This window comes from Ascidiella aspersa, chromosome 3 (assembly GCF_963924565.1).
Source record: "Ascidiella aspersa chromosome 3, kaAscAspe10.2, whole genome shotgun sequence".
Classification (NCBI taxonomy): domain Eukaryota; kingdom Metazoa; phylum Chordata; class Ascidiacea; order Phlebobranchia; family Ascidiidae; genus Ascidiella; species Ascidiella aspersa.
The window spans coordinates 36,342,944-36,365,383 of NC_139449.1; the positions used below are offsets into that span (position 1 = coordinate 36,342,944).

The 22,440-nt window shown below is 36.5% G+C and overlaps 1 protein-coding gene across 3 annotated transcripts in view; it reads left to right on the forward strand.

The window, feature by feature from the left end:
- The first annotated feature begins 1,655 nt into the window (after positions 1 to 1,655).
- Positions 1,656 to 22,440, forward strand: part of LOC146162766 (zinc finger homeobox protein 4-like) — a 69,221-nt gene continuing 48,436 nt past the window's right edge. For all 3 annotated transcript variants that reach the window (XM_083383815.1, XM_083383817.1, XM_083383816.1), the window contains exons 1-4: positions 1,656 to 2,139; positions 2,366 to 2,492; positions 2,562 to 2,715; positions 4,788 to 4,910. In XM_083383815.1, the coding sequence (XP_083239941.1) occupies positions 1,698 to 2,139; positions 2,366 to 2,492; positions 2,562 to 2,715; positions 4,788 to 4,910 (846 nt within the window). In that variant the 5' untranslated portion in view covers positions 1,656 to 1,697. The remainder of the gene's footprint in view (positions 2,140 to 2,365; positions 2,493 to 2,561; positions 2,716 to 4,787; positions 4,911 to 22,440) is intronic.

Genomic DNA, 22,440 nt, shown 5'->3' on the forward strand with positions numbered 1-22,440 from the left:
TTTTCGGGATGTGCGCCGTTATCGATTCTAACAGTTATTTTTCAAACTTGTTACCAATATGACGTCATAACCAATTAACCGCGTTGTGTGTTTCGTCACAATATTCCAAACGAAAAGTGACATACCGTAGGAAAAATAGCGTTTTTTAGGCCACTAAAATAAAAAGGAATAGGCGGAAATAGTGTATTAATTTGTTTGCTGAGTTTTATTTGTCCCAGAAGTTTTCTTTCAACGTTATTATTTTTACTAAATGTGAGATCGTTAATATGAAAATTGGATAATATTAACATCGAAAGTCTCAACAAGCTTTTACCTCAATTTTAATCGCTATGTTTTTAGCATTTTTTTACGCCGCGTGTAAAAATTTACTAATTCCCCTTTACCCCCCACCTTCTATTTTCTCTTACTAATTATTTTAAATATAGCAATATGAACAAGTTTTTATTATAAAATCACCACCAAAAGTTTTAAAGTGCTAGTAACCACATTGTAAACAAGCTTACGTGAAAATTTCAAAATGCTTTTAGCTCAATTCTAATCGCTCAGTTCTAGCACTTTGTTACGTCATCTATAAAACCAACAACCCCTTTTCACCCCCGCCCCCCCCATTTTGCTACCCCGGACCCCCAACGCGCTTTTCTCAGACGCTTTCGTCTTGTTGGGATTAACCGAAGAAATCCTGGTGATTATAAAATGGCGCCCGTTATTTACGCGCCAAAGGAACAATAGCACGGTAAAGCCGCCAGAAATAGGCCCGAGAATTCATCTCTCGGATGTTTAATTTCGAGTCGGCCTTTACTCATCACAGACCTGGCTTTTATCAATGCTCTGCTGTTTTGTTTTGATGTGGTAAGCGGTCCTTTCGTTCTTTAACCATGTTTCTTGGCGAAGATATGGGTTGTTTTTTAGTCAATATAGTTAGGTTGAACAATTTTGGGTAAACTTAAAGACCAGCTAAACTTGATTTGTGTTAATTAAAGATATATGGTTTGCGGCTTTAGAAGGAATTTTAGGTAAGAAAAACAGATGTTTTTTTTTAATGAAATCAAATGAAAAATGCGGCTTGTCATGGCGCTACGCAAAAGAGAATAGTTCAGTTTTATTTAGGCTACTTCCGGTAGTACACACAGAAATTGGATGTACAAAAATAGAATAAAGTCAGTTTAGTGCGGTTTAAAAATAAGAACGTGAAAAGAATATCAAATCCTATTCATAAGTAAGGTATCATTTTGTGACCGTTTTGAATAAATTTTAAGATAATGGTTGGAGGTTGTAGTTAGACGCAGAATGAATATCAAAGCCCATACAGAAGTAGGTAGCATTTTGAACGTTTGGAATAAATCTTAATTCATTTTCAACTTCTGTTTAAAATGCAACCTACTTCTGTATGGGCTTTGATATTCATTCTTCGTCCAACAACAACCTCCAGCCATTATCTTAAGTTTATTTGAAACGTTCACAAAATGCTGCCTACTTCTGTATGGGTTTACTATTCATTCTACGTCTTAATACAACCTCCAACCATTATGCTCCAAAAAGTAGGAACGTCGTTTCTATACGACCAAAGTATGGAGCCTGAAGCTTTTGATTTCCACTCGTGCCTGAAATCAATTAATATCGCTCAACCCTTGCTCTTCTGTCTTTCCAGATGGGATTTAGCTTCTGCTTTGCTTTGCTTCCGTGAAGGTTAAATAATAATGACGTCACAACCTGAAGGTCACGCACGATCGCCGACTATAATCGGTCATAGTGATGTCATAAAACCAGTATCTGTGACGAAACATTCCTCGGCCGCCGCCGAAAGTTCATTCCAAGGTCAGATCCTGTACAAAGCCAACGGTTCCGCTCTGGTGATTTCCGCCTCGCTCGTTTCGCAATACGCAGGAGCGTATGACGTCACAGACGACATTGTTGACGTCGTAACGGGAAAGGATTCAAACGCAAACAACAACAGCAATAACAACAACAGCATTGGCAACGAAACCGCTGTTGTGCTGAATAACACTGAACTTGAAAAAAATATTCCAAAACTCCCAAAGTTCCTTACGTTTCTCGACACTAGTGGGCGCCCCGGTGAGCGTGGGAACCCGGAAGTGCTTGATTCGATTGGAAATAATCCCGAGGACATACATGGAGATAGTAAGGAAAAGAGAATATTTAAGAATTGTTTTATATCAAACAATAAAGTTGTACCTAATAAAGCTTGGTCGTCAATGAAAATCATGATATTCCTTGAAAAACATTTATTTATAGAAAGTTTTCGGAAATTATATTACTATATCTAGTGGTTTACTATGTAGTGTATATTTTATCTCTTCGTCAAGGTTTTGTCTTTGTTTTTTATTTCTCTTTTTTATTTGTCCAGCGGTCGTCATGAAACCAAACGTGCGGACGTTTCTAGTGCGCGCTTTCGACGACGTCGTGAAAAACCGCGTCAACTCCCTTCATTCCTCCGAGAGCGACGCACATTTTAACGCCGCTAAAAATCCCGGGTAAAAACAATTCACTTTCTGTCTCCTAAATATTTCGCTAATCACTAACCAAACCTTTTTACGCCACAGTGATTCATCCATTCTGATGTGCTTCCCGTGTCGACTTAACTTCAATTCGATGACGTCATTCGTACAACACGTCACAAACGAGCATGACGTCACAATTAACGGACGCGAGTTGGAAGATTTGAATAATAACAGCAATGTAAACATGGTTCTACAGGTAAGCTTTGATGCCTTTATGACGCAATAGAAGGGGCATTGATGATGATGAATCTTAAAGCTAAAAAGTTGGATTAAATTGACATCATCTTGATAAAGACGTTCCAATGTGTTAAACTTTCTTGGCACACATTAACTGATAAGGCGCAAAGAATCCTACCACATTTTTTCCAGGGATTTATAATGGCAAAATTGTTTGTGTTAGGGGGTGCGGGTTAGCGTAAGTTCGGGTGGGTGGAATATTATTAGTATTTTATTTATATTTATTTTGTCCACTTTTTTTTCAGTTTATTTTATTTGTTAAATAGATTCTGATTTTATTTTATTTGTTAACAATGAAATCCATATAATGATATGCCGGTGGTATTAGCTAGGTAAATGCCGTCGTTAGGCTTAATGTCAGATATTAGTGTTGAGTGGTAAAAAATATTTAATAATGCAACTACCAAAAATGCAGATGAGCATTCCACTAAAATGAAACGAAAATTGTTGCAATATCTATTTAAATACAACAAAGCCAGTGATTCCACATATTATTTGCTTGTATTGAAATATAAGTGGTAGGATTCTGGCCAGCTACACTGATGATGATACAAGCTCGTATCGAAACGTCTTTATCAAGATGATTTCGATTTACTCGACCTTTTTGACTATGACATTCATTATCAAGCTACATTATCGATCCCTGCATTGTGTACCGACAAAGTGGCATTGTTTTGTCAATATAATGAGTTCTATATAGATGGGTGAGATTTAATAATTCGACATTTCACCGGAATCCAGGCTTGAATCTCACTTCAAAGAGCCGCTGTAATAATAGCGCGGTCTCTCTACTTATCGCAATCTCATTAAATCGAGTCCTTCTCACGTTTTAAGTCGTAAACAGACTCAGCAGTTTGTCGCCTTATCGGCCTACATAGATTGGGCGCAAATTAAGGGGTGGCGGGAGGCGCTAAAAGGGGTGAAATGCCAATTACGGGCCCCTGCCCTCTCAGTTAAATGCCATTTACCCGTTTCTGTCTAAGTGAAGGCCATATTTAGCCTTATATTCGATTCAAAGCGAATTTTAACGTTAAAACTAGGTGTGAAAAATCTGATTTACCCCGATAGCGTCGTTTGTATCAGAAGATGGTGAATTATCATTTGGAGTAAAATGTCGGGTTGGCTAAACCAACTTGCGCACCCAGCAGCTAATTGGCACCTAACTGTGGATTTGAATTAGACTTCGAAGTCACTTTAGGCACTTCTTAATGCATTTGGCACCAACCGTGATTCCTATCGCGCATTTGAAACGCTGGCAAGAAAAAGGTGTTTTATTTGCACCTGGCGTTTTGCCTTCAAGTATTGCTTATCTATTTCAAATTGACCTTTTTGTTTTAAACGTGCGTTAGAAATTAAAGGTTCACCTAAATTTTTTGCTCGCCTATACGTCGGGTTTAATAAAATACAAGAAAACATACCTTTAAAATACCACAGAATCCAATTTTTAAAAACAGAATTCCCACAATTTTCAAATTAAATAAATTACAAAAATATGTTACAACAACTACAGTACTCTTTCGCACCAGCAGTTATAATAACTCCCAATTGTTAACAAGCTTCAAAATGATTTATCCGATTACATACAAATTCGATTTCAACAATGGGCCCTGACTTTATATAATTTTTCACTCAAAAATTTAAAAGATTGTGCCCTTAATTTATTGTCTTGAACCACATTTTGAGAAACTTTGTGCTAAATTTTAATTGCATGCCTTTAAACCACTAATCTTTTTTCATAAAGGGTCGAGTAAGAGTTGACGATCACTTCATTAACTTACATATAATTGAAAAGCAATATAATGCAACAAAACTGTAGTGAGCCTTCATAAATTGCGGTTCAATTTGAAATTTCACCAATCAACAACATTTTAAATATACTTTATCTTAATTACGGAAATATTCCGCAGACCAAAAAAATTCACACTGCGGCTGGTGGGTGGTTACCCTGCTTTAAACGAAATAATTGCTTTTATAATACACAAAAACTACGAAAGTGACAGCATCTTAATGTATTTATTTTTATTTTCCCAGAAATCTTCGGACGGAAAGAGCCTCGTCTGTTTGCTGGAACCTGTGGCGCCACCAAGTGTACAAAAACAACCTGACGTCAAGGAGGAAGAAGGGAGTTCCCCTGAGCCAATACCGTCAGTTAAGGTAAGTTAAAAAAATATTTCCAAAAAATTTGGACAAGCCAACGTTTGCAAAAATTAGGGAAAAATTGGGAATAAAACTGTAGATTGAGCTACAACTGTGGTTTATCCAAAAACTGAGTTTTTTGTATGTCTGGGAAAACAATATTATCTATTTTGCTCTTCTGTTGCACGAGGTTAGAATCAACTAATGTAAATTACCGATAAAAGAATACCTGTGTTTATATAATTAATCAACAAGCATGTTTACCCAAAAGCAAGCATTTGAACATTTGCAGTGATCACATTTTGGTTATAGAACAGATTTTGACACGACCTTTCAAACAGGGGTCCAGAAATTTTTAAACGGACGCCCAGAAAATATATATGGTTTACGTGGACAATGCCCGGCATGGATTTTTGTAAAGATGTCGTCATAATATGACGTCATTAGAAAGGTTGAGAATCTACTATTTTAGGTCGCACTGTTGCGCAAATAGGGAACTTATTCAAAGCAGTATAGTAAGATTTAAATAAGCCCTTTTCCCGGCTTATAAGTTTGATTTTAGGTTATTTTGGCATTAAAATATAAAACGTTGTTTGTCGCAAAACTTTAAACACAAAAAAAATACAATGATTTGTGTGTTCTTACAACCTCCCAAACCCGATTGCATTATCCGGAAGCGCATTAAAATCGCGCGATCGGCTCGAATTACCATTGTCACGTCATCATAGGTGCACAATGCACATTTGTTAGTCAAAATTTGCTGAGAACAGCGCGAAAAAACGGCAAAGTTTCGCAGGTTGAATAGAGCGTAGTGCAGCTGCTCTCAGGCCAGCGCAGTAATTAACGCATCCGATGTTGCTTGAGCTCCCACCATTCAACCAGTGGTGCATGGAACTGTTTCAGGACGCCAATTGCGCTAATTGCGCCGCAAACGCAAAACGCGTATGTCGCTCATAGGTTCCCACAGGCAAAAATCGCGGTCTAGAGTACAGTTGAGGTTGTATAATTTCAAGAATCCGGAGCAAAATTCGGCTAATTTTGATTCGAATCTCTTTTGCGAATGGCCTGTGTGCTTTAATTTTTGTTCTAACCTAATTTTTGTTTTGCTTTTAATGTCACGTCGTCCGACGGCTTTTTGGACCCTCATTTGGAAAATAATTTTGACGTTTGTATTTACTGTTTTTGTTAGATGACTTTACAATCATTTAGGTGAATTTGACATTAAACATAGGCTATGATAAAAAGCACCAATTTAGCCTATCAACATTTGCTATTCACATTCTCATGAAAATAGTTTTAGTTCGAATTATAATGCCATTCCAATTTAAAAAACTGAATGCTACAATTTTAATTCTAATCTAATTTTAGAAAGCTAAAATAAATCTAGTTGTCCAAGTCTGGCCCAGAGGTAGATTGTTGTATTTTTTAGATTTAGTTGAGTTGCTAAAGACGTAAAACCCTTAATTGTTTGTTAAAAGCTGATTTCTTTAAATTTGTTTGTTAAGGTTTCTTCGGTAAGCTTAACAACGTGAATTCCTATTGTCTTATATCTTGGTAAATAAGGTTCTTAGAAATAAATCATTACGTTTTATTAAGGAATAATCTTTTTATTTTAGATTTTTAGATTAAATGCTCTTGTTTTATCGAAAGTTTATGAGTAGTTTTTCCATATTTCTAGGTCTATTTTTGCTGTAAAAAAATTAGTTTTCTTGTTGGTGTCTAAAAACAAGTAGATGTTTACAGGCGAATCGAGAATTTAATGTTAATAAAGCGCTTTACGAGAAAAGCCCTCCTTGAATATGCAGTCGTTTAATGGTTTGATAATTTACTTTTCGTAACATACTCACTACTTTCTGCATAGTCCTCAATTTTATCAAAATATTTAGGCATTTTTGTTATTTGACTTGCATGATTAAAATACAACACTTCTGAAATACTAATTTTTGATCGGTCTTAGAGTTAGTTCCGAGCTTGTCTTTTAAAACAGATAAAAATTTTCGGTAATTACCGGCCCAGTTTACTAATAACAAATAGCCCGATTCGTTTGCACAACGTTGCAGCAACGCACCAATCTTCTAACATTACAAGACTTACCAGGAAAACTCATGTAGGTTTCGAAATCCGGTAGTTTGCATCACGCGTTTAAAATTTAAAACTTTTCAAATATTCTCAAATTTTTATCAGTGTCAAGTTCAGTTCATTCCACCTCTTTCAAAAACAGGTTAAAATTTTCGCAGCTTATAACATTTTAATAATAACGAATTGCCCAGTTCCTTTACCCAGGCTAATTGCTCGAACCCCGGCCGGCGATGTTCCCATAGAATCAAATGGCCTTGCCAAATCTCGTTTTATTGCGCCGGTATAGGCGAGATAAGGCCGGTTAAGCGTGGGAGTTCGCTAATGAGCAAGACACTCAGCCGGGGATTGCTTCCGATTCAGGCATTTTCTTGTGCGAAAAACCAGCGCTGACGCCGACCCGCTACGCTGAGCGGTCAAGTCCCGCGAAAAAATGGCCCTCATTTGTCAGTTTGACGCTGATTTGCAAGAGATTTTTTGTGAAGAGAATATCTTGATCAATATTCCAGGCCAAAATATTGGCCCTTACTGAAAGATTAAGGTTTAATGCTATAACGTATGCGCCACAGATGCTAGTTAGAGCCAGTTAGGCGTGATTTCTTTCGAAACGTTTGTCACTTCTGATTTGCGAGAGTTTTTTAAGGGAATGGATTTATCATCGTCTAGGCTGAAATATATTTGCCACTTGCTGTAAAATTTAGGTTTGACGATAAATAAAGTCAGATAGGCTGATTGTCTTTTTAGCTGAACGCAATTTCCTGGATTGTTCGATATAGTAACCATTCTGGAAAACTTTAGCAAGTTTTATTTCGCCTAACCCAATTTCTACTTATGTACAAGTTCGTATTAATGTATATTCGAAATTTCATTGCAATTGAAACACGTTGGTGCTCATTAAAAAAGTTGATGACACTTTCAGCCAGTCAGTTGTGATTGAGATTGTCAGTTAGCTGTAAGGGCTGTTGTCTTAAAGAGCTTTTAGTAAAACTGTGGCTGTGGTATATTTTTGTTTAGTAATATTTCAAGATAAATTAAAAATATACTTTATGGCCTATTGTCTAATCATTGCCTTAAAATATTTCGTAAAGCTTTTTCAGTAGACAAAAGATGCTATAAACTTGGAAGTACTAGCTGGCTGCAAGGTTATTTATTTTAAGCTTGAAAAGAACATTTAGGCTATTTCACAATTTAATAAAGAATTTAGTATGTTATCTTAATGTTATTTCATAGTAATATTTGAAATTTGAATGGCTTATTGCGTGTGTATCAGATTTAATTTATTGCTTTGGTAAAAGGCGCCATGAAATCCAATTATAATTTCACAGACTCAATGTGAAACTCAATTTGAGTTTAATCATATTCCACTGAAAAAAGCTCCAAGTTAATTTTCATTAAACCAATAATAAACGGAAAGTAAATAAGAGAGGGATAAGTGCTTGGCATTGTGTTTGGAATCAAGTGATTTTTATTGGTTTGTTACAGTTTTTATATCGGTGCGTTGTGTGCGTAATTCCTAATGTGCGTTAATTTTACAATCTACGGAATTGCCAGCGCGTCCATTAGCGCAAAATACACGCAAACTTTTCCGGTTTTAGAGCAAATGTTTGAGGTTGTAGTTATACATAGAATGAATATCAAAGCCCATACAGAAGTAGAAAGCATTTTTTAACGTTTCAAATAAACCTTAAAATAATGGTTGGAGGTTGTAGCTAGTCGTAGAAATAATATCAGAGTCCATACAGAAGTAATTAACACTCAGAGCAGTTCAAATATATCTTTATTTATTTTCGACATGAATAAAGAGATGTTCGAAATGTTTAAAATTTTACCTACTTCTATATGAGCTGTGATTTTTCTTCAAACGATAGAAATTGCAAGACTGGCGAAATAAATTATTTACTTTTCGCAATTATAAACTTGCTTAATTGCAGTTCGTTTTGAAGCAGTGGCTTTAAAGCCACATTTAGGTTGTAAAGTAGGCAGACCAATAATATTTCTCAGGCTTGGCTTAATGTATGACTAACACTGAACTGTTGTGTGGTTTTGTCGAACAACTTGCAAATTGCTTGCGACCAATGCAATGAGCACATCAGCAATTTCCGCTAGGCCTAGTTTCAGTTGAGTTACATTGCATTACTAGCCCGACCTTTTCTATCCTTAAAAATGCCATTAGCTTAATTGTTTAAATTACTCTAAAAAATACTTTTTTTTCAATATTTTAGTAAACTGTTTTAAGCTGCTAAGTGATATATCTTAAGTTAAGTCAAAAATCTTTGCTAATTATGTGGAAACATGTTTAATCGCGGAAGGGTCCCTGTTTCATTTACACGTCGTATTTGTACACAGTACATGTGCATGTTCGTATCCTTAAACAGTTAAACTTACGTCTGTATTCCTATGCATTGTACCCATGTTCCCATTCATACACAGCCTTTGCACACACGTAATACAGACAAAAAGCATTCAGTTCTAAAGCAGATCAAACATGTTTTCCCCATTTATCCTCATTATGCACACACATATGAAGACCAACGGATGAATAATTTAAAGTATTTAATTGCAGCGTAATTTTTATTCACACACAACACACAGACATCTGCTCTATAAAATTAATAGAGGGATGGTATCATGACAACATTCGAGCTATGTTCTTCGTAAAACAGTTTAGTTTACATTTTTTCAGACTGTCATTTATAACGGTAATGATAAACGTGAAATAAGTTTTAATCTCCTTATTGCACGTCAGTTATACTGTTTTGTTTAAATTGTTTTCAAAGCATGTAGAGTGATTTAATTTGTAGGTCTTCCATAACCTACAACTTTTCTTCCAAAAGTCTTCGAATGTCTTTGAATTAATTTCATCTTAAAGTTTGGCAACCTTGTTTAACCAATACACACACGATGATAACGTTCGTTTTTTTTTGTATAAAGCTACCTCGTAGTGGTTCAAACCCAATCAACCGCCAAATTTAAGAAATAAACATTTTCCCAAACCCCCGTAGAGCGCGATTGGCGCTTTCAACTCAACTTCAAAACTTGGAACAACAATCACACACAATCACGCACACAGGGCTGGCCTTAAACAAAACAAACAAGACCCAGTTGAGCGAACGGCCCGAATAATTCAGTCGCCAACGGATTAGGACACTTATTTCACACGTTATAATTTCCGCGCTTTGCTCGATGTTATGATAACCTGGCCCGACAGGCCGCGGCCTGCTCCACTTACTTAATTTTTGACTCATAACCAAAAGGCAACAGCAGCGGCTCCGGAACACCGGAACAAGAGTTATAGAACAATTCTTGTTTTGATTCGAATCTCTCACAATCGAACGGGCCTTTGTGCCGACAATAATTGCGCCTACTGTTGCGTCACAGTGGATTTGCAGCAGCCAGGGCGAGTTAATCTGGCCGGGAAGGGATTAGATGGAAATCGGTGAGATCAAAACGGTTTAGGGGCGAAGTTATAAACCTTGGTGTTAACTTGTTGTTTGTGAGAGTTTTTATTTGTCAAATATTTTCAATAATTATGTTTGTTTTGGGATTATCCATAACTGCCAATTGTTGATCTTTTACAAATCAAAAAAGTTTTGCTCGAATTAATTTAGACAGGTTTGGCGTAACTACAGTATTCTGTGATGTATATTGAAAACGGTTTTAAGTCTATTTAAACCTTTTTTAATCGAATTTGTTCCTAAAAGCTTTTAATTTTTAGGTTTTTTAATAAAAAGGCGTTTGAAAATTAAGTGTTTACATCGTTGTTTGACATTATTAGAATGTAATGCTATCACAATTGCTTTGAAAGCCGTTTATGAAAGAGCTAGTAAATATATATATAATTAACAAAGGTTTAAAGATATGTTTAATAGATATGATCGTCCGTTAAATGATTGTATTTTGGGAATTGGGTTCCAAAGCCAAAATAATAAACTAAAAATGAACTACAATATAACTAAACACCAGGCAAAAACATCAAAGCTATTCAATGCGCGTCGAGTTTAAATATGACGACTTAGATTATGCTGTGCTCTTCAAAATACAGCACGCTTTGCTGAACAGCTAATGCCCGTACGTGCCTAATAAGCCTGCGATGGCATTTTGATGGCGGTCTGTGGAAAGTCTGCTTCACAGTGCAACGTGTAAGGATTTCCTATGGGAGTGGAATTTGTCCAAATCCTGAATAAATCAAATTAAGTTCGCGCCGAGGAGAAGCTTTTGCTGGGCGTTAATTGGCCAGAGCGCAGCCAATGAGCGCTTTCCCACGACCGGAGAGCATTGTTTGCTGATAATGCAATTATTGTGGCATAATGGTGGCGGCATTTTAGTGGGAAAGGTCTCGTTCTGATTTGGTATGATGCGTTTTTATGTCTGGGCCGCTGCTATAATTGCATGCTGTTTTGTAAATGTTCAAACCTCAGCTTGGGGATGTATTTCCAAAACTTGTGATGGGGAGTTTGGTATGATAGTGCAAATACCAGTACTATATAAAGCTTTTCATGTATAACTTTGCCAATTTAAATTGAACGATGCAAAATATAAATAGTAATTAACCTCAATAGCGTGAACATTTTCTACAACAAAAGAAAATTAATTCAATAATCTCAGTATTTAGAGGATTTTTTATTGGATATTGGATCCTTAAATTATAGGTCTCAAATATCCTTAAAATACCTGATTAGAGGACTTTGCTTCCAACTAACTGGCATTCGGAACTAAATGGCATGTCTTAACTTAATTGTGAAAATCAGCTTCTGGGACAGGTTTTTTTAGATCTGTTTTACCTGGTTCGCTACCCGGGTTTACTTTATTAGCTATCTTCTAAAACCTGTAAAAACAAGCGTATCTACTAATCGTCAAACTTTGTGTGTTTAACATAATTATTAAACAAAAAGATGTAGGTCAGGTAAACTTGTATCTTAATTTGCTAAAAGTCTCTCATTTTTGGCCGCTACTTCCGACTCTGATGCGACATGTAGTGGTCAACTGTATCCTTACACATTTTCGATTTACTTTGAATAAATTATAAAATGAAAACTATAGCCTTTTCATTTTAAAAAATAACCTTTTCATTTTAAATAAACTAAAGAAATATCTTAGGGTTTTATATAAAATCAGTTGTTTTAGCAGTTTTTCACTCAATGGATGTGATAACTGAAAACCAAGCATATTCTTTATAATAATAGATAAAAAAATTGGTTCTTTCCTAAATATGTTTTCCTGAATGTTGTATTTTTGAATTTTCCTTAATAACAACATTTCGGTGTTGAATTGACATAAGTCTTAAGTCGCTGATTTTAAATGACTTAACTTAAATCATGATTTCAAATGTTTGAAATACACATAAAAACGAATTTATTTGGGTAAAAAATAACTTCATAGCTACATTAGTGATAAGATATACCGCTCAATGGTGTGCCCTGGTATAATTAGCCTAAGTTTTTTTTGCGAACTATTAAAACAACAGACCTACCTATTTATAAAAACTAAATAATTTTGATAACACGCTGTAAACCTAAAAAAAATAACTTGTTACGGAACTGCGAAATGGTGCGACATTGATTTGTGTAATTTTTATTCAAGGCTTGTATTTTGGGTTGAAACTTCAATCTGAAATGGCCGACGAAAATAAATTTTCACAAAGATTAGATTTAGGCCCTTCCCAGCTCCAGTTACCACGATATTGTCAAAATTAAGCGTTTTATATTCACGGGCAATTCTCTACCTGTTTGTAGGTGTTGTTTGGATTCGGAATCAGCATTTTCAAAGGCATCTTGTGTATTGAATGGGTGCCGCTATCGTTGGCCAGTCAGACTCTAGAAGGGCTTGGTCACAGAAAACATGTTTGCATATTTCAGTTGCTCTTTGGGATGTTTAGGGTTTGTTTGGGATGTTTAGGGTGTTGGATTCGACAAAAAAGTTCAGCTTTGTGGGTTCTGTTTCCATTTTACGAGATTTAAAATAATCAAAACACGAGAGGAAATTAAACAAGAAAGTAGGAAAAAAAATTAAACAAAAAAGTAGGAAAAATAAAGAAACAACTATTTTGTTTAATTACATTAAATTAGCATTCAAAAAAAAGTCAGCGTTCGAAACGCGAGATTGTTTTATGTTTTTCTGTTGTTGTTTTCTCTCTTCTAAACGTGTAACTCATTAAATTCGCTCAGTTCGTTTAAAACGTTGAAAAGTGCCATCACTTAAATGTGCATTTTCATAATGTTTGGAATGATAAAATCCCTATCAGAGTGCATTAGACAGGTGCGCCAAGATACGACAAAAGGCCATTAACAGATGCGCGACGAAATTTGCGCGTTTTTTCTGATTTCAGCCGCTCGTCAATTCAGATCGAGATCAAAAGAAACTGACCTTATCGCAAAAATCTCTCGCTTTTTCGACGACAAATTAAACCTCGTCGTTTAACCGGGTGGTGGTGAACGCACACTTCGTTGTGTGACGTCACAAGCGCTGTTTGTTTGCTCAGCAATCGGCGTGTCCCTTTGTTACGAAACAATCGGACAGGCGCAATGATTAATTAGCGTCGGGCGCAATTAGCCACCTCCTCGCTTTGTTGTATCGCGAAATCTTCAGCTGACGGCTGCTGGTTTTAATTTGGCCGCTAAAAGTGAGATAACATCGCCGAATTAAAGGAAACGCTCGCTTATATAAGGCTTACGGCGAGCCGAAAGGGTCATGCGTGTAATGTGGGCAAGTCAAACCTTGGTAAACAACAAAATTTTACCATTCACGACTAAATAACAGTACAGTAATCAGGTGACACTATTTAAAGACAAATTGTATTAAATTCTCGTCATAGCTGCCGTTCCTGTTCAAAATCTAATTAACCGGTAAATTTGGATACATTTATGTGTGTCAAATGTACCATTGGCAATATTTTGCGGTTTAAGATAAACTCAAAGTTTTTGGAACTTTTTGTCAAAGTATTATCTTTTTAACCAATGTTTTGTAAATAAAAAAATAAAAAAAAATAAAAAGGGGTGCAGTTGACTCGATGTACCTTACGGTCTTTCACTGCAGCCTGGAACAAACAACTGTATTTTTTCCTTGTTACTTCGTACTGAGTTTTAGTTGTTTTGTTTCCAAAATAATAAAATCTATCTATCTACGTTACCCTTGAAACTAATTTTTGAGGGTCAGTTTCTATCACAAATCATCTATTCTTACAACAAAGTATAAATGTCCTTCCGAAATTGAGTGACGGTTTAGTGATTTTCATCCCAGTAAGGTGTTTGTTTAACGTTGGATGTCTAAAACAAAATGCTGTCAACTCTTAACGGATTTGTTCGTTGACGCTGTGGTTTTGTGATAACATCACATTCCCTTAAGTTCCCACAACGATGTTCAATCGATAAAATTGTTCCGCTGACAAATCACAACTTCCAACAAACTCAAGTCGCACCACAAAATGTTTATCGCAAAACGGGCCAAGTACGAAACAACTCGTCGAAAATCCACGTTTTTTGGCGCACACTTGCAATGTTGGCCCAAATTTCTCGCCAGCTGCTCAACCGTGGTTTCGGCAGATCCTTATCACAACTCAAAGACTAATTGTTCCGTCCATCAAGAAAACGGGTTTCTTATTGCAGGGGTGGCCTGAATGTTTCCGACAGAGGGGGGTCGTATGGGTTGTTTGTGACGAGTAGATATTCGATGACGTCACGTATTTGTGCCTTTTGGCAGATCACAAGTTATTTTTACTTATTTTGCCTTTCTATTTAAAATATCGAATTTCGGAATAAAATAAGTTACTTTACCCCTATCCGTGTACCCCCATGTTTTTGTAACACCTCTACCCCTAATATTTTGCCCCACCATCGCCCCTAAACGCCCCCCCCCCTCGCCACCTTTTTAACTCACATTCCGTATTATTGAACTCTTTCCTTAACACCAATTACCCTTATTCTTTTGCCTCTTTGCTCCCCCAATTTTATTTCCTTTACCATTTCCCTCTTAACACCCCTAACCCTATTTTTCATCCCTAGTTATTTCTGCTCCCATTTGTAACACCTTACACATATTTTACCAATCCCTTTGTTCCCTATGTAGCCCCTAAGACCCATACTTCCATTATTTGAGCCTTATTGATCCTTTCTCTCATTTATAACCCCTTATACCTATTATTTCGCTCCTACCTTAGCCATAATACCCCTACTGTTAAGATTTAGCCTTATGTCCCCTAACACCCCTACCACTAATATTTTACCCCATTATTTTAACCCTAGTTACCCCACCCCCCGGTTATAAACCCTTATCCCTATTATTTCACCCCTTCGTGATTCCCAACCTTCAACTTACAGCTTCATTAGCGGCATTTGCACGTTCTTCTAATTAGCTGCCATGGTCGTGCATTTTAACTGGGAGCGGGGCACGAAATGTCAGCCATTGTTGACGACACAAACAGCTTCTCGCGTTGCGCTGAAGCTTGGCGTGAATCGATTACGCTATCAAATTCGCCGATTAACGGTGCAACTCGGGTCCCCCCCGGGGAATTAGCTGCTTACTCCCCGCCAAAGATAAATCCGTTTTATTTCAGTTCGAATGGGCGCAGTTTAGCATTCTTTGAGATACAGACTGCCACTAGTATGGAAATCAGGTGGCAATTTTTACCGACAATTTGTAAAAATACTGCTTACTCCCCCGCCAAAGATAAATCCGTTTAATTTAGCCCGAATTTAACAAGGATTTTGGCCAGGGCTTGTTAGTGGATAAGTTTTGTAATCTTATGGGCGCAGTTTGGCGTCGTTTTGAGATACAGACTGTCACTAGTATGGAAATTAGGGGGCAATCGTTAACGGTAATTTATAAAAAATATAAATATAATCTTACTACACCCAACCATGTGAACTACTGCAGTCGGCGACCCAACCAAATCAGAGGGCCACCATTTTTGGTTGCTACCCAGTGGTTAAGAAACATTGGCTTGAGGTTAAGCGTGACGTATTGACAAAAGCTCGAATTTAAACGCCTACACAAGTTTAGCGAAAAGCAACGCATTTTGTTTAAAGTCTGTAATAAATAAAAACGTGCTGCTATTGTAAAAATGCCGACTTTTTCGTAAATTTTTCGTGACATGCATTGGCGTAATCCTTCATTGAAAATTGTCCACTACTGTTGCCATTGAAACAACATAAGGGGCCTTGATGCAAAAAACGCAAAATGTAGCTTTTTTCTCGAGATTTTGAATTGTGGCGTTCACAGAAAGCAAGCGAAAGTAGCGAAGAGGCTACGGTCAATTACTCTTATTTACGCACACGCCCATGCTGTCAAAACATCGGCCGTGGTTTGTCGCGAGCAAAACACATCCAGAAATATTCGTGCAAAATTATCCTCTGTGACGTAACACACGTGAGCTCGCGCGACGTTACGGCTTTAGCGCTTGTCGCGGCAAAGGAACTTTATTTGGAAATTAAATTTAGGTTTTTAAAGGTTATTGACGATTTTTAAATTAGACGCTGACACTTTTACGTTTTGTTGTTATAAAAATGGATTATTTTGTATTTTATTACAAAATGAGTTATTGTGAGGTCGCATATAACTGATTTTTGACTCGCTAGGCTTAAAATCTGTTTTGTTGTTGTTTTTTCGCTTGCTATCAGCAGCAAAATTGTAAGTCAAGTTTTGCAATTACAGTATAAGAGTTGTGCGCTCTTTGCACAACTAACACAGCACTAACGAAAATACAATTTTACAGGCTGATATATTGGGAATGCGAGCATGGACTAAAGGAGTGCTTGTTATTATAGCTGGCAATTTCTGACGTTTTCCGTGCTGTGGCTTTGGAAATGTAGAAAACATTTTAAATCTGGTTTTAGTTGTTTTCTGACAAATCTAAATATGACTTTGAGCCAGATTAGAAAACAACCGGTGATAGGTTTTTTGTTGGTTGTCGGTTGTAACTTCCAGAAAAAAAAATTGTCAACCTTCGTTGTGTGGCCTTCTAATTTATAAAGTGGCCTGTTAAATTATAAGTTGGAGATCAACTTAAAATTTGCGTGAGATAAGTTTGATAAAGTGCGTACGCCGTAATTCGACGCGTGCGGTGTTTCTGAGCCTATGGGTCGCGACCCAAAGTGGGGTCGCGTTTGAATTCATTTGGTCGCCGACTGCATTAGTTTACATGGTTAAAAGCAATACGAAGACGGACCCATAGTTGGTCAATTTTATATTTTTATGCTACTGCTTTATTTTTTCTTTGTCATTTCAAGCTAGCAAAATATTTAACGAAGAGAATTGTGCCAAAGCTCCTCTATTTCAAAGCGACAAAGTATTTTTTATTCAACAAACTATAACAAATATCCACGAACAATTCCAACCATTAAAAAGTAAGGTTTCGCAGAACGAAACAAGCTAAAATTGTTGCGATTAACACAAATAAACACACATCATCAAAGGTGTTTGCTTGATGTTTCAACCATCATCAGTTAGTTATGCGTAATGAAGGGGAACCTGAAGCAGCGTTACCGCTGGGTTTTTACCCCATTAAATGCTCCACTTTTCTCAATCACAGCCAGTTAAATCACAGTTAAAAACCTAACAACGTCTAAATGTGCGTAGCCGTAGATAAATGCAGCGGTCTGAAAAACGGAAACCTAACACCCCCGCCTTTCATGTGACCTCCCCCCTGCCGCGCCCTATTATTACATCATAAATTGACGGCAATTATCCTGACCCCCTGAATCGGCAATTTCGTGCTAGGCCGGTCGAAATTTTCGATGCTATCGAAGGATAGGCGCCGGAAGAAATTGTTTTTGGCCCGTGTTTTACATTTAATGTTGTACTAGATGGGGGTAGAGCAACAGTGCTATTTCTGCGCCACCTATTGAGCTATATTAAAATTTAATGGCCTTCCAAAGGCGCCCTGTAAACTTACCAGCCGTGACCGCAAAAGAAGAAAAACTGAAAGCCCAAGAAAATTCCAACTTTGTAATATTTCTTTTCTTCTTCGTTTCTCTTTCTCTCGCCCCTTTTTTCTTTTATTTTCAAAGCGCCGCTTTTTTCTCTTGGCTTCTCTCGCGCCGCTTAATTGCGTCTCGGCGCGAAGTAGGCTGTCGTTTCCGAACGGGAGAGCGCTCGCGTTTTAAGATTGTTTCGACTTTAGACGCGACGCGAGCTCGCCGCCGCCGCCGCCGACAGAATTTCCAGGTAGCGCGACGCTGTTGTGACGAAACAGAGGCGTTTGTTTGGCAGCGGTGACGGAAAGCGGTCGCCTGTGGAAGGGAAGATGTTTGTTGCTGGTGCAGCTTAAGCCGTCGGCGAAAGAAACTGGGAGTTAGGGGAATAAAAATAGGTTTTCCGCAAATTTAGAAAAAAGTTTTACCTAAAAAAAGAATTTAGTTTAAAATGTGTAGCAAGTGCATTTGTAAGACTGTTCAGTTGAGTTAAGCTAACGAAAATTACGCTAAGGTTGAGTTTTAAGACTTGAAACTTTTTAACATTTCGAGACTTAATTAGTTAATTTCTTGTCGCTTATTCGTCGCTTTTTAGTTCCGTTTTATTTCTTATTCGAGCTCTAAATACTAAACCGACGTTTCGAAAATTTACCTAAAAATTGAAATGTATGTCAAGCTCAAAGTTCTTGGTGTAATATCTCCGGAAGTATTGAAGTTACTGATCGGAAATTTTTACACATTAACGCAAGCAGACCTATCCGGCCATCATACTTTTAGCAAAAATATTTTTGAAATATGAGGTGCTTGGTGGAGTATAGTGCAAAGTCAAAAACGAGAAACATCTAAAAACGTGTAAAAGTTAAGCGAAATCTACTTTGGCAACTAAATACTACAGACTTATAAAAAATACTCTTTGGAATTTTATGACGTATTTAAAGTCGCTTATAAGATGTAAAATATATAAATTTCGCCCTAAATGAATCGTCAGTCTTTAGAAAAGATGAAATATACAAACAGACTCACAGTGTGCGATGAATGTGCCAGTGCCAATCAAAAGTCATATTCTGGAGCGGAATCGTTACTTTGTTGACTTGACTGGACGAACTTTTTAACAGCCCTACGTAGGCGTTGGGTTGCGGGATGTATTGGCAGTAAAAAGCAAGCTCTGGCGTCGATTTACAGAATCTATGCAAATAAGAAGCAGTGGAGTTGAGAGTGCGAATGCCTGGCGTCACTTGCGCGAGCAATTTATAATTGATTGCTGTTTGCCGAACTAATGATGGCGAGGTAATTAGGGCTAATGAGCGCTGAGTAATTAGGTATATTTGCCCGTAACTTGAATGCTAAACGCAGCGCTCATTTGCAAAGCTTTTTTTCGCCCTGGTTTACCAAGTTGGCCAGCGTAACGCAAACAGTAAAAACGACTCATTTGTGTGAATAGTGGTTCTAGTATGTAGCTTTATCATGTAGATTTTTTAACGCAAAAACAAGTTTCAGTCTGATACACTGGAAGTTATTGCCATTTCACGTAAAAATTTGATCTATTTTGCTTGTTTGGTCATAGTAATGACGTCATTAGATATTGCATCGGCGATAGTTTTAACCAAAATGTCGCGATCGGAATAAAATAAATACCAAGTACCGGACATTTCTAATCTTTATGAAATCATTAGCAGTTAGGTTTCTGCTCGTCGATCACTGTTCCACTGAAGCGTATGTAAGCAAGTAAAACTTTAATTGCAAAAACATTTCCTTGAATTGGATGATCTCACGTGTTTAATTTAAGAAACTAATGATGCCAATTAGACGAAATATATATTCTTGGGAATTGAAATACTCTGGTACTTCAACTTTCCATACAATCATTAACATAGCCCGTGTGGAAAAATTGACAGATGTCGCGAGAAAATGGCAGAAAAAAATCTGATTGACCCGATCCACTAAAAGTCAAAAGTGCAGCACGCTTAATAAGCGTATGGAAAATATATGGGCGCACATGAGGTTGTTTATGGATGTGCGGGTTTGAAAACAACTCGCTGATGCACTGGTAATACTTTCCACAATTAAGTTTTAGTAATGCCCAAAACACCGCAATTCTTTAAAGACATACTATAGGCTACTTGGGTACACTATGCACGGATCTGTAATGTAGCTTGATAATAAATTGCAAAGCCAAAAAGGTCGAGTAGATCGTCAAATTAGCTGAAGGTGATAGAAGTTCATACCTAAATGTCTTAATCAAGATGATGTCGATCTACTCGACCTTTTTGGCTTTGCGATTTATTATTAAGCTACATATTATACATACTTTGAATTTAAGGTTTAAGCAAAACCCCATTTCTATCGCGCGCATTCCACTCAAAGCATTCGCTTGGAAAACTTTGTTTGGACATCTGCTGCCTTTTCCGTGATGTATTCCAGACTTCTGGCTTAGCAGCTGGTATCATTAAAGTTGCATCAAAATTCTCGGAAGCAAAAAAACAGAGTTAGAGATTCCAGTAGCGTTTTTCTTCTATAAAATCCTAGATTTCTTATCATTTGCATTTTCTTGGGTTAAAGCAGTTTTTGTGTTATGCATACATAGTATTTGGTATTTTTTATGATTATTATATGTGTTTTTCGTGCTACGTAAAGGCAATGATTTTTCAAAAATGTGCCGACTCTAGATATTACGAAATTCAACCTTTCCAGTCCATTGATCCTTTTTTGTTTTATAAAACCCAGCTTAAATTCCCACCTGGGATAAAGTGCTAGTTTTAGTTCAAATCGCCAGCTTCAAACCCCAGTTTTACCACATCGCTATTTACCATTATATGAAAGACTGTAAATTCCTTCAATAGGGTTGACGTGATTTCAAGTAATAGCGTTAAACATCACTTTTGCGAAACTAAAAACTTAATTTGGCGCAATATACTGTTAGTGCGAATTAATTCTAAGGTAAACTGTTTTAAATAGAAGTGGTTCTTCTATTCGTCGTTATAATTTTCCAAGATTATGTTTTTGTATATAAACCTAATTGCGGTAACGAAATGCTCACATAGATAGATAGATATATTTTATTTGCACGTTTGTAATCGTTTTATAACAAAGAATGCAAAGAAACAAATAAATTAACGTGCAGGGTGACGAAAGACCAAAAGGTCACCAAGTCAGTCACCCTTTAAAACACTATAGATTGTATAATGTATGATGCATGTACTGCGAAAAACCACAAAACTGCAGAAAAAAAACACTAAAGAAAACTAAAGATGTATTTTACATGTATTATTATCCCATGATGCAGTCGAACTCGTTATTACGAGAAAACAGTGCGAAAAGTGGCAAAAAAAACAAGTAAAAAATTGATAAAAATTTTTCATCACAAAAAAAAAGGTTGAGAACAATATGTGATTTTTCATATCTTATGGATTTTTTTGAAAACATGTTACTTTTTGGGAGCTTAATTTCTGTTCAAGTTATTTATTTTTCTCGCCCTAAAAGAGCTTTAAAACCTCAACTATTTATTTCTGTCTGCAAACTGGAATTTATTTCATAATGTTCATCTTGAAATACCTAACGTCGCCCCAATTACTTTAACGGCCCTACGGCTCGCATTTTTTACTGTTAAGTTCGATTTATATCGATGCATTGAAATTATCTCTCGTAACTTGATACTTTAAGTTCGGCAATTGCTTGAAATTACGGCTTAAGATGCTCGCTTTTAATAGGACAAAATGTTGAGCTCAAAATTATTATCAATTGAAATATAATAGTTTAATTTTGTCCGCTTGCTCAAATTCTAGTCGTTCCTTGTAAGTAAATAGTTTTGAACACGATTTCTTGCGCCGTGATAAAAATCAATACTTTAATGCATTTAAATGGCGAGTTCGCAGTTTAAATTATAGTTATACGAAGCATCTTTGCGTCATGCCAGTAATACATGTTAGCTCGAACTGTTCTTTAATTGAATAATTTCAAAATTGCTGTGAGCGTTACGTAAGATCCAGTGGTCCCATTTTAAGGAGAAATTTCTTATCTCTATAATTCGTCTCCAATCAATGGATGTCTACAATTCCATGCGTCATATCTATCCCGTCATATTTTCCGCCCATCTATGTAATAGGAATTGCCGCTGAATCACAAAGAAAGGGTATTAAGTGAGCTTTAAATGTTCAGTAATAATTATTTTGACCCCAGTTGTCATAAAACAGTCATTATGTGTTTGAAGCCTGAAAACCAAGTTATAAAGTACATTTTACTTATTGGATTGTTGAATTGCGGGCCACTTTTATACCACGGTAATTGCTAGCAAAAGTAAAAAATATATTTAAATTTTTTGAATTGGTATAGCATGTTAATTTGTTTTAAAAAAATCAAATGATTAGTTATTTAGAACTTAAATTTCTCTTATGAGGAAAGATTTATTCCATAATGTGCGAAATTAAAAATGTAATAAATTAGAATTAGATGTTGAATTTTCCCCAAAATTCAAATAATTAGTTGTTTATTACTTACAGCTATCTGCGGAGCAAATATTGCATAATGTGCTACGTTGAACATAACAAGGTTACAACTTTCCAGATTCAAAC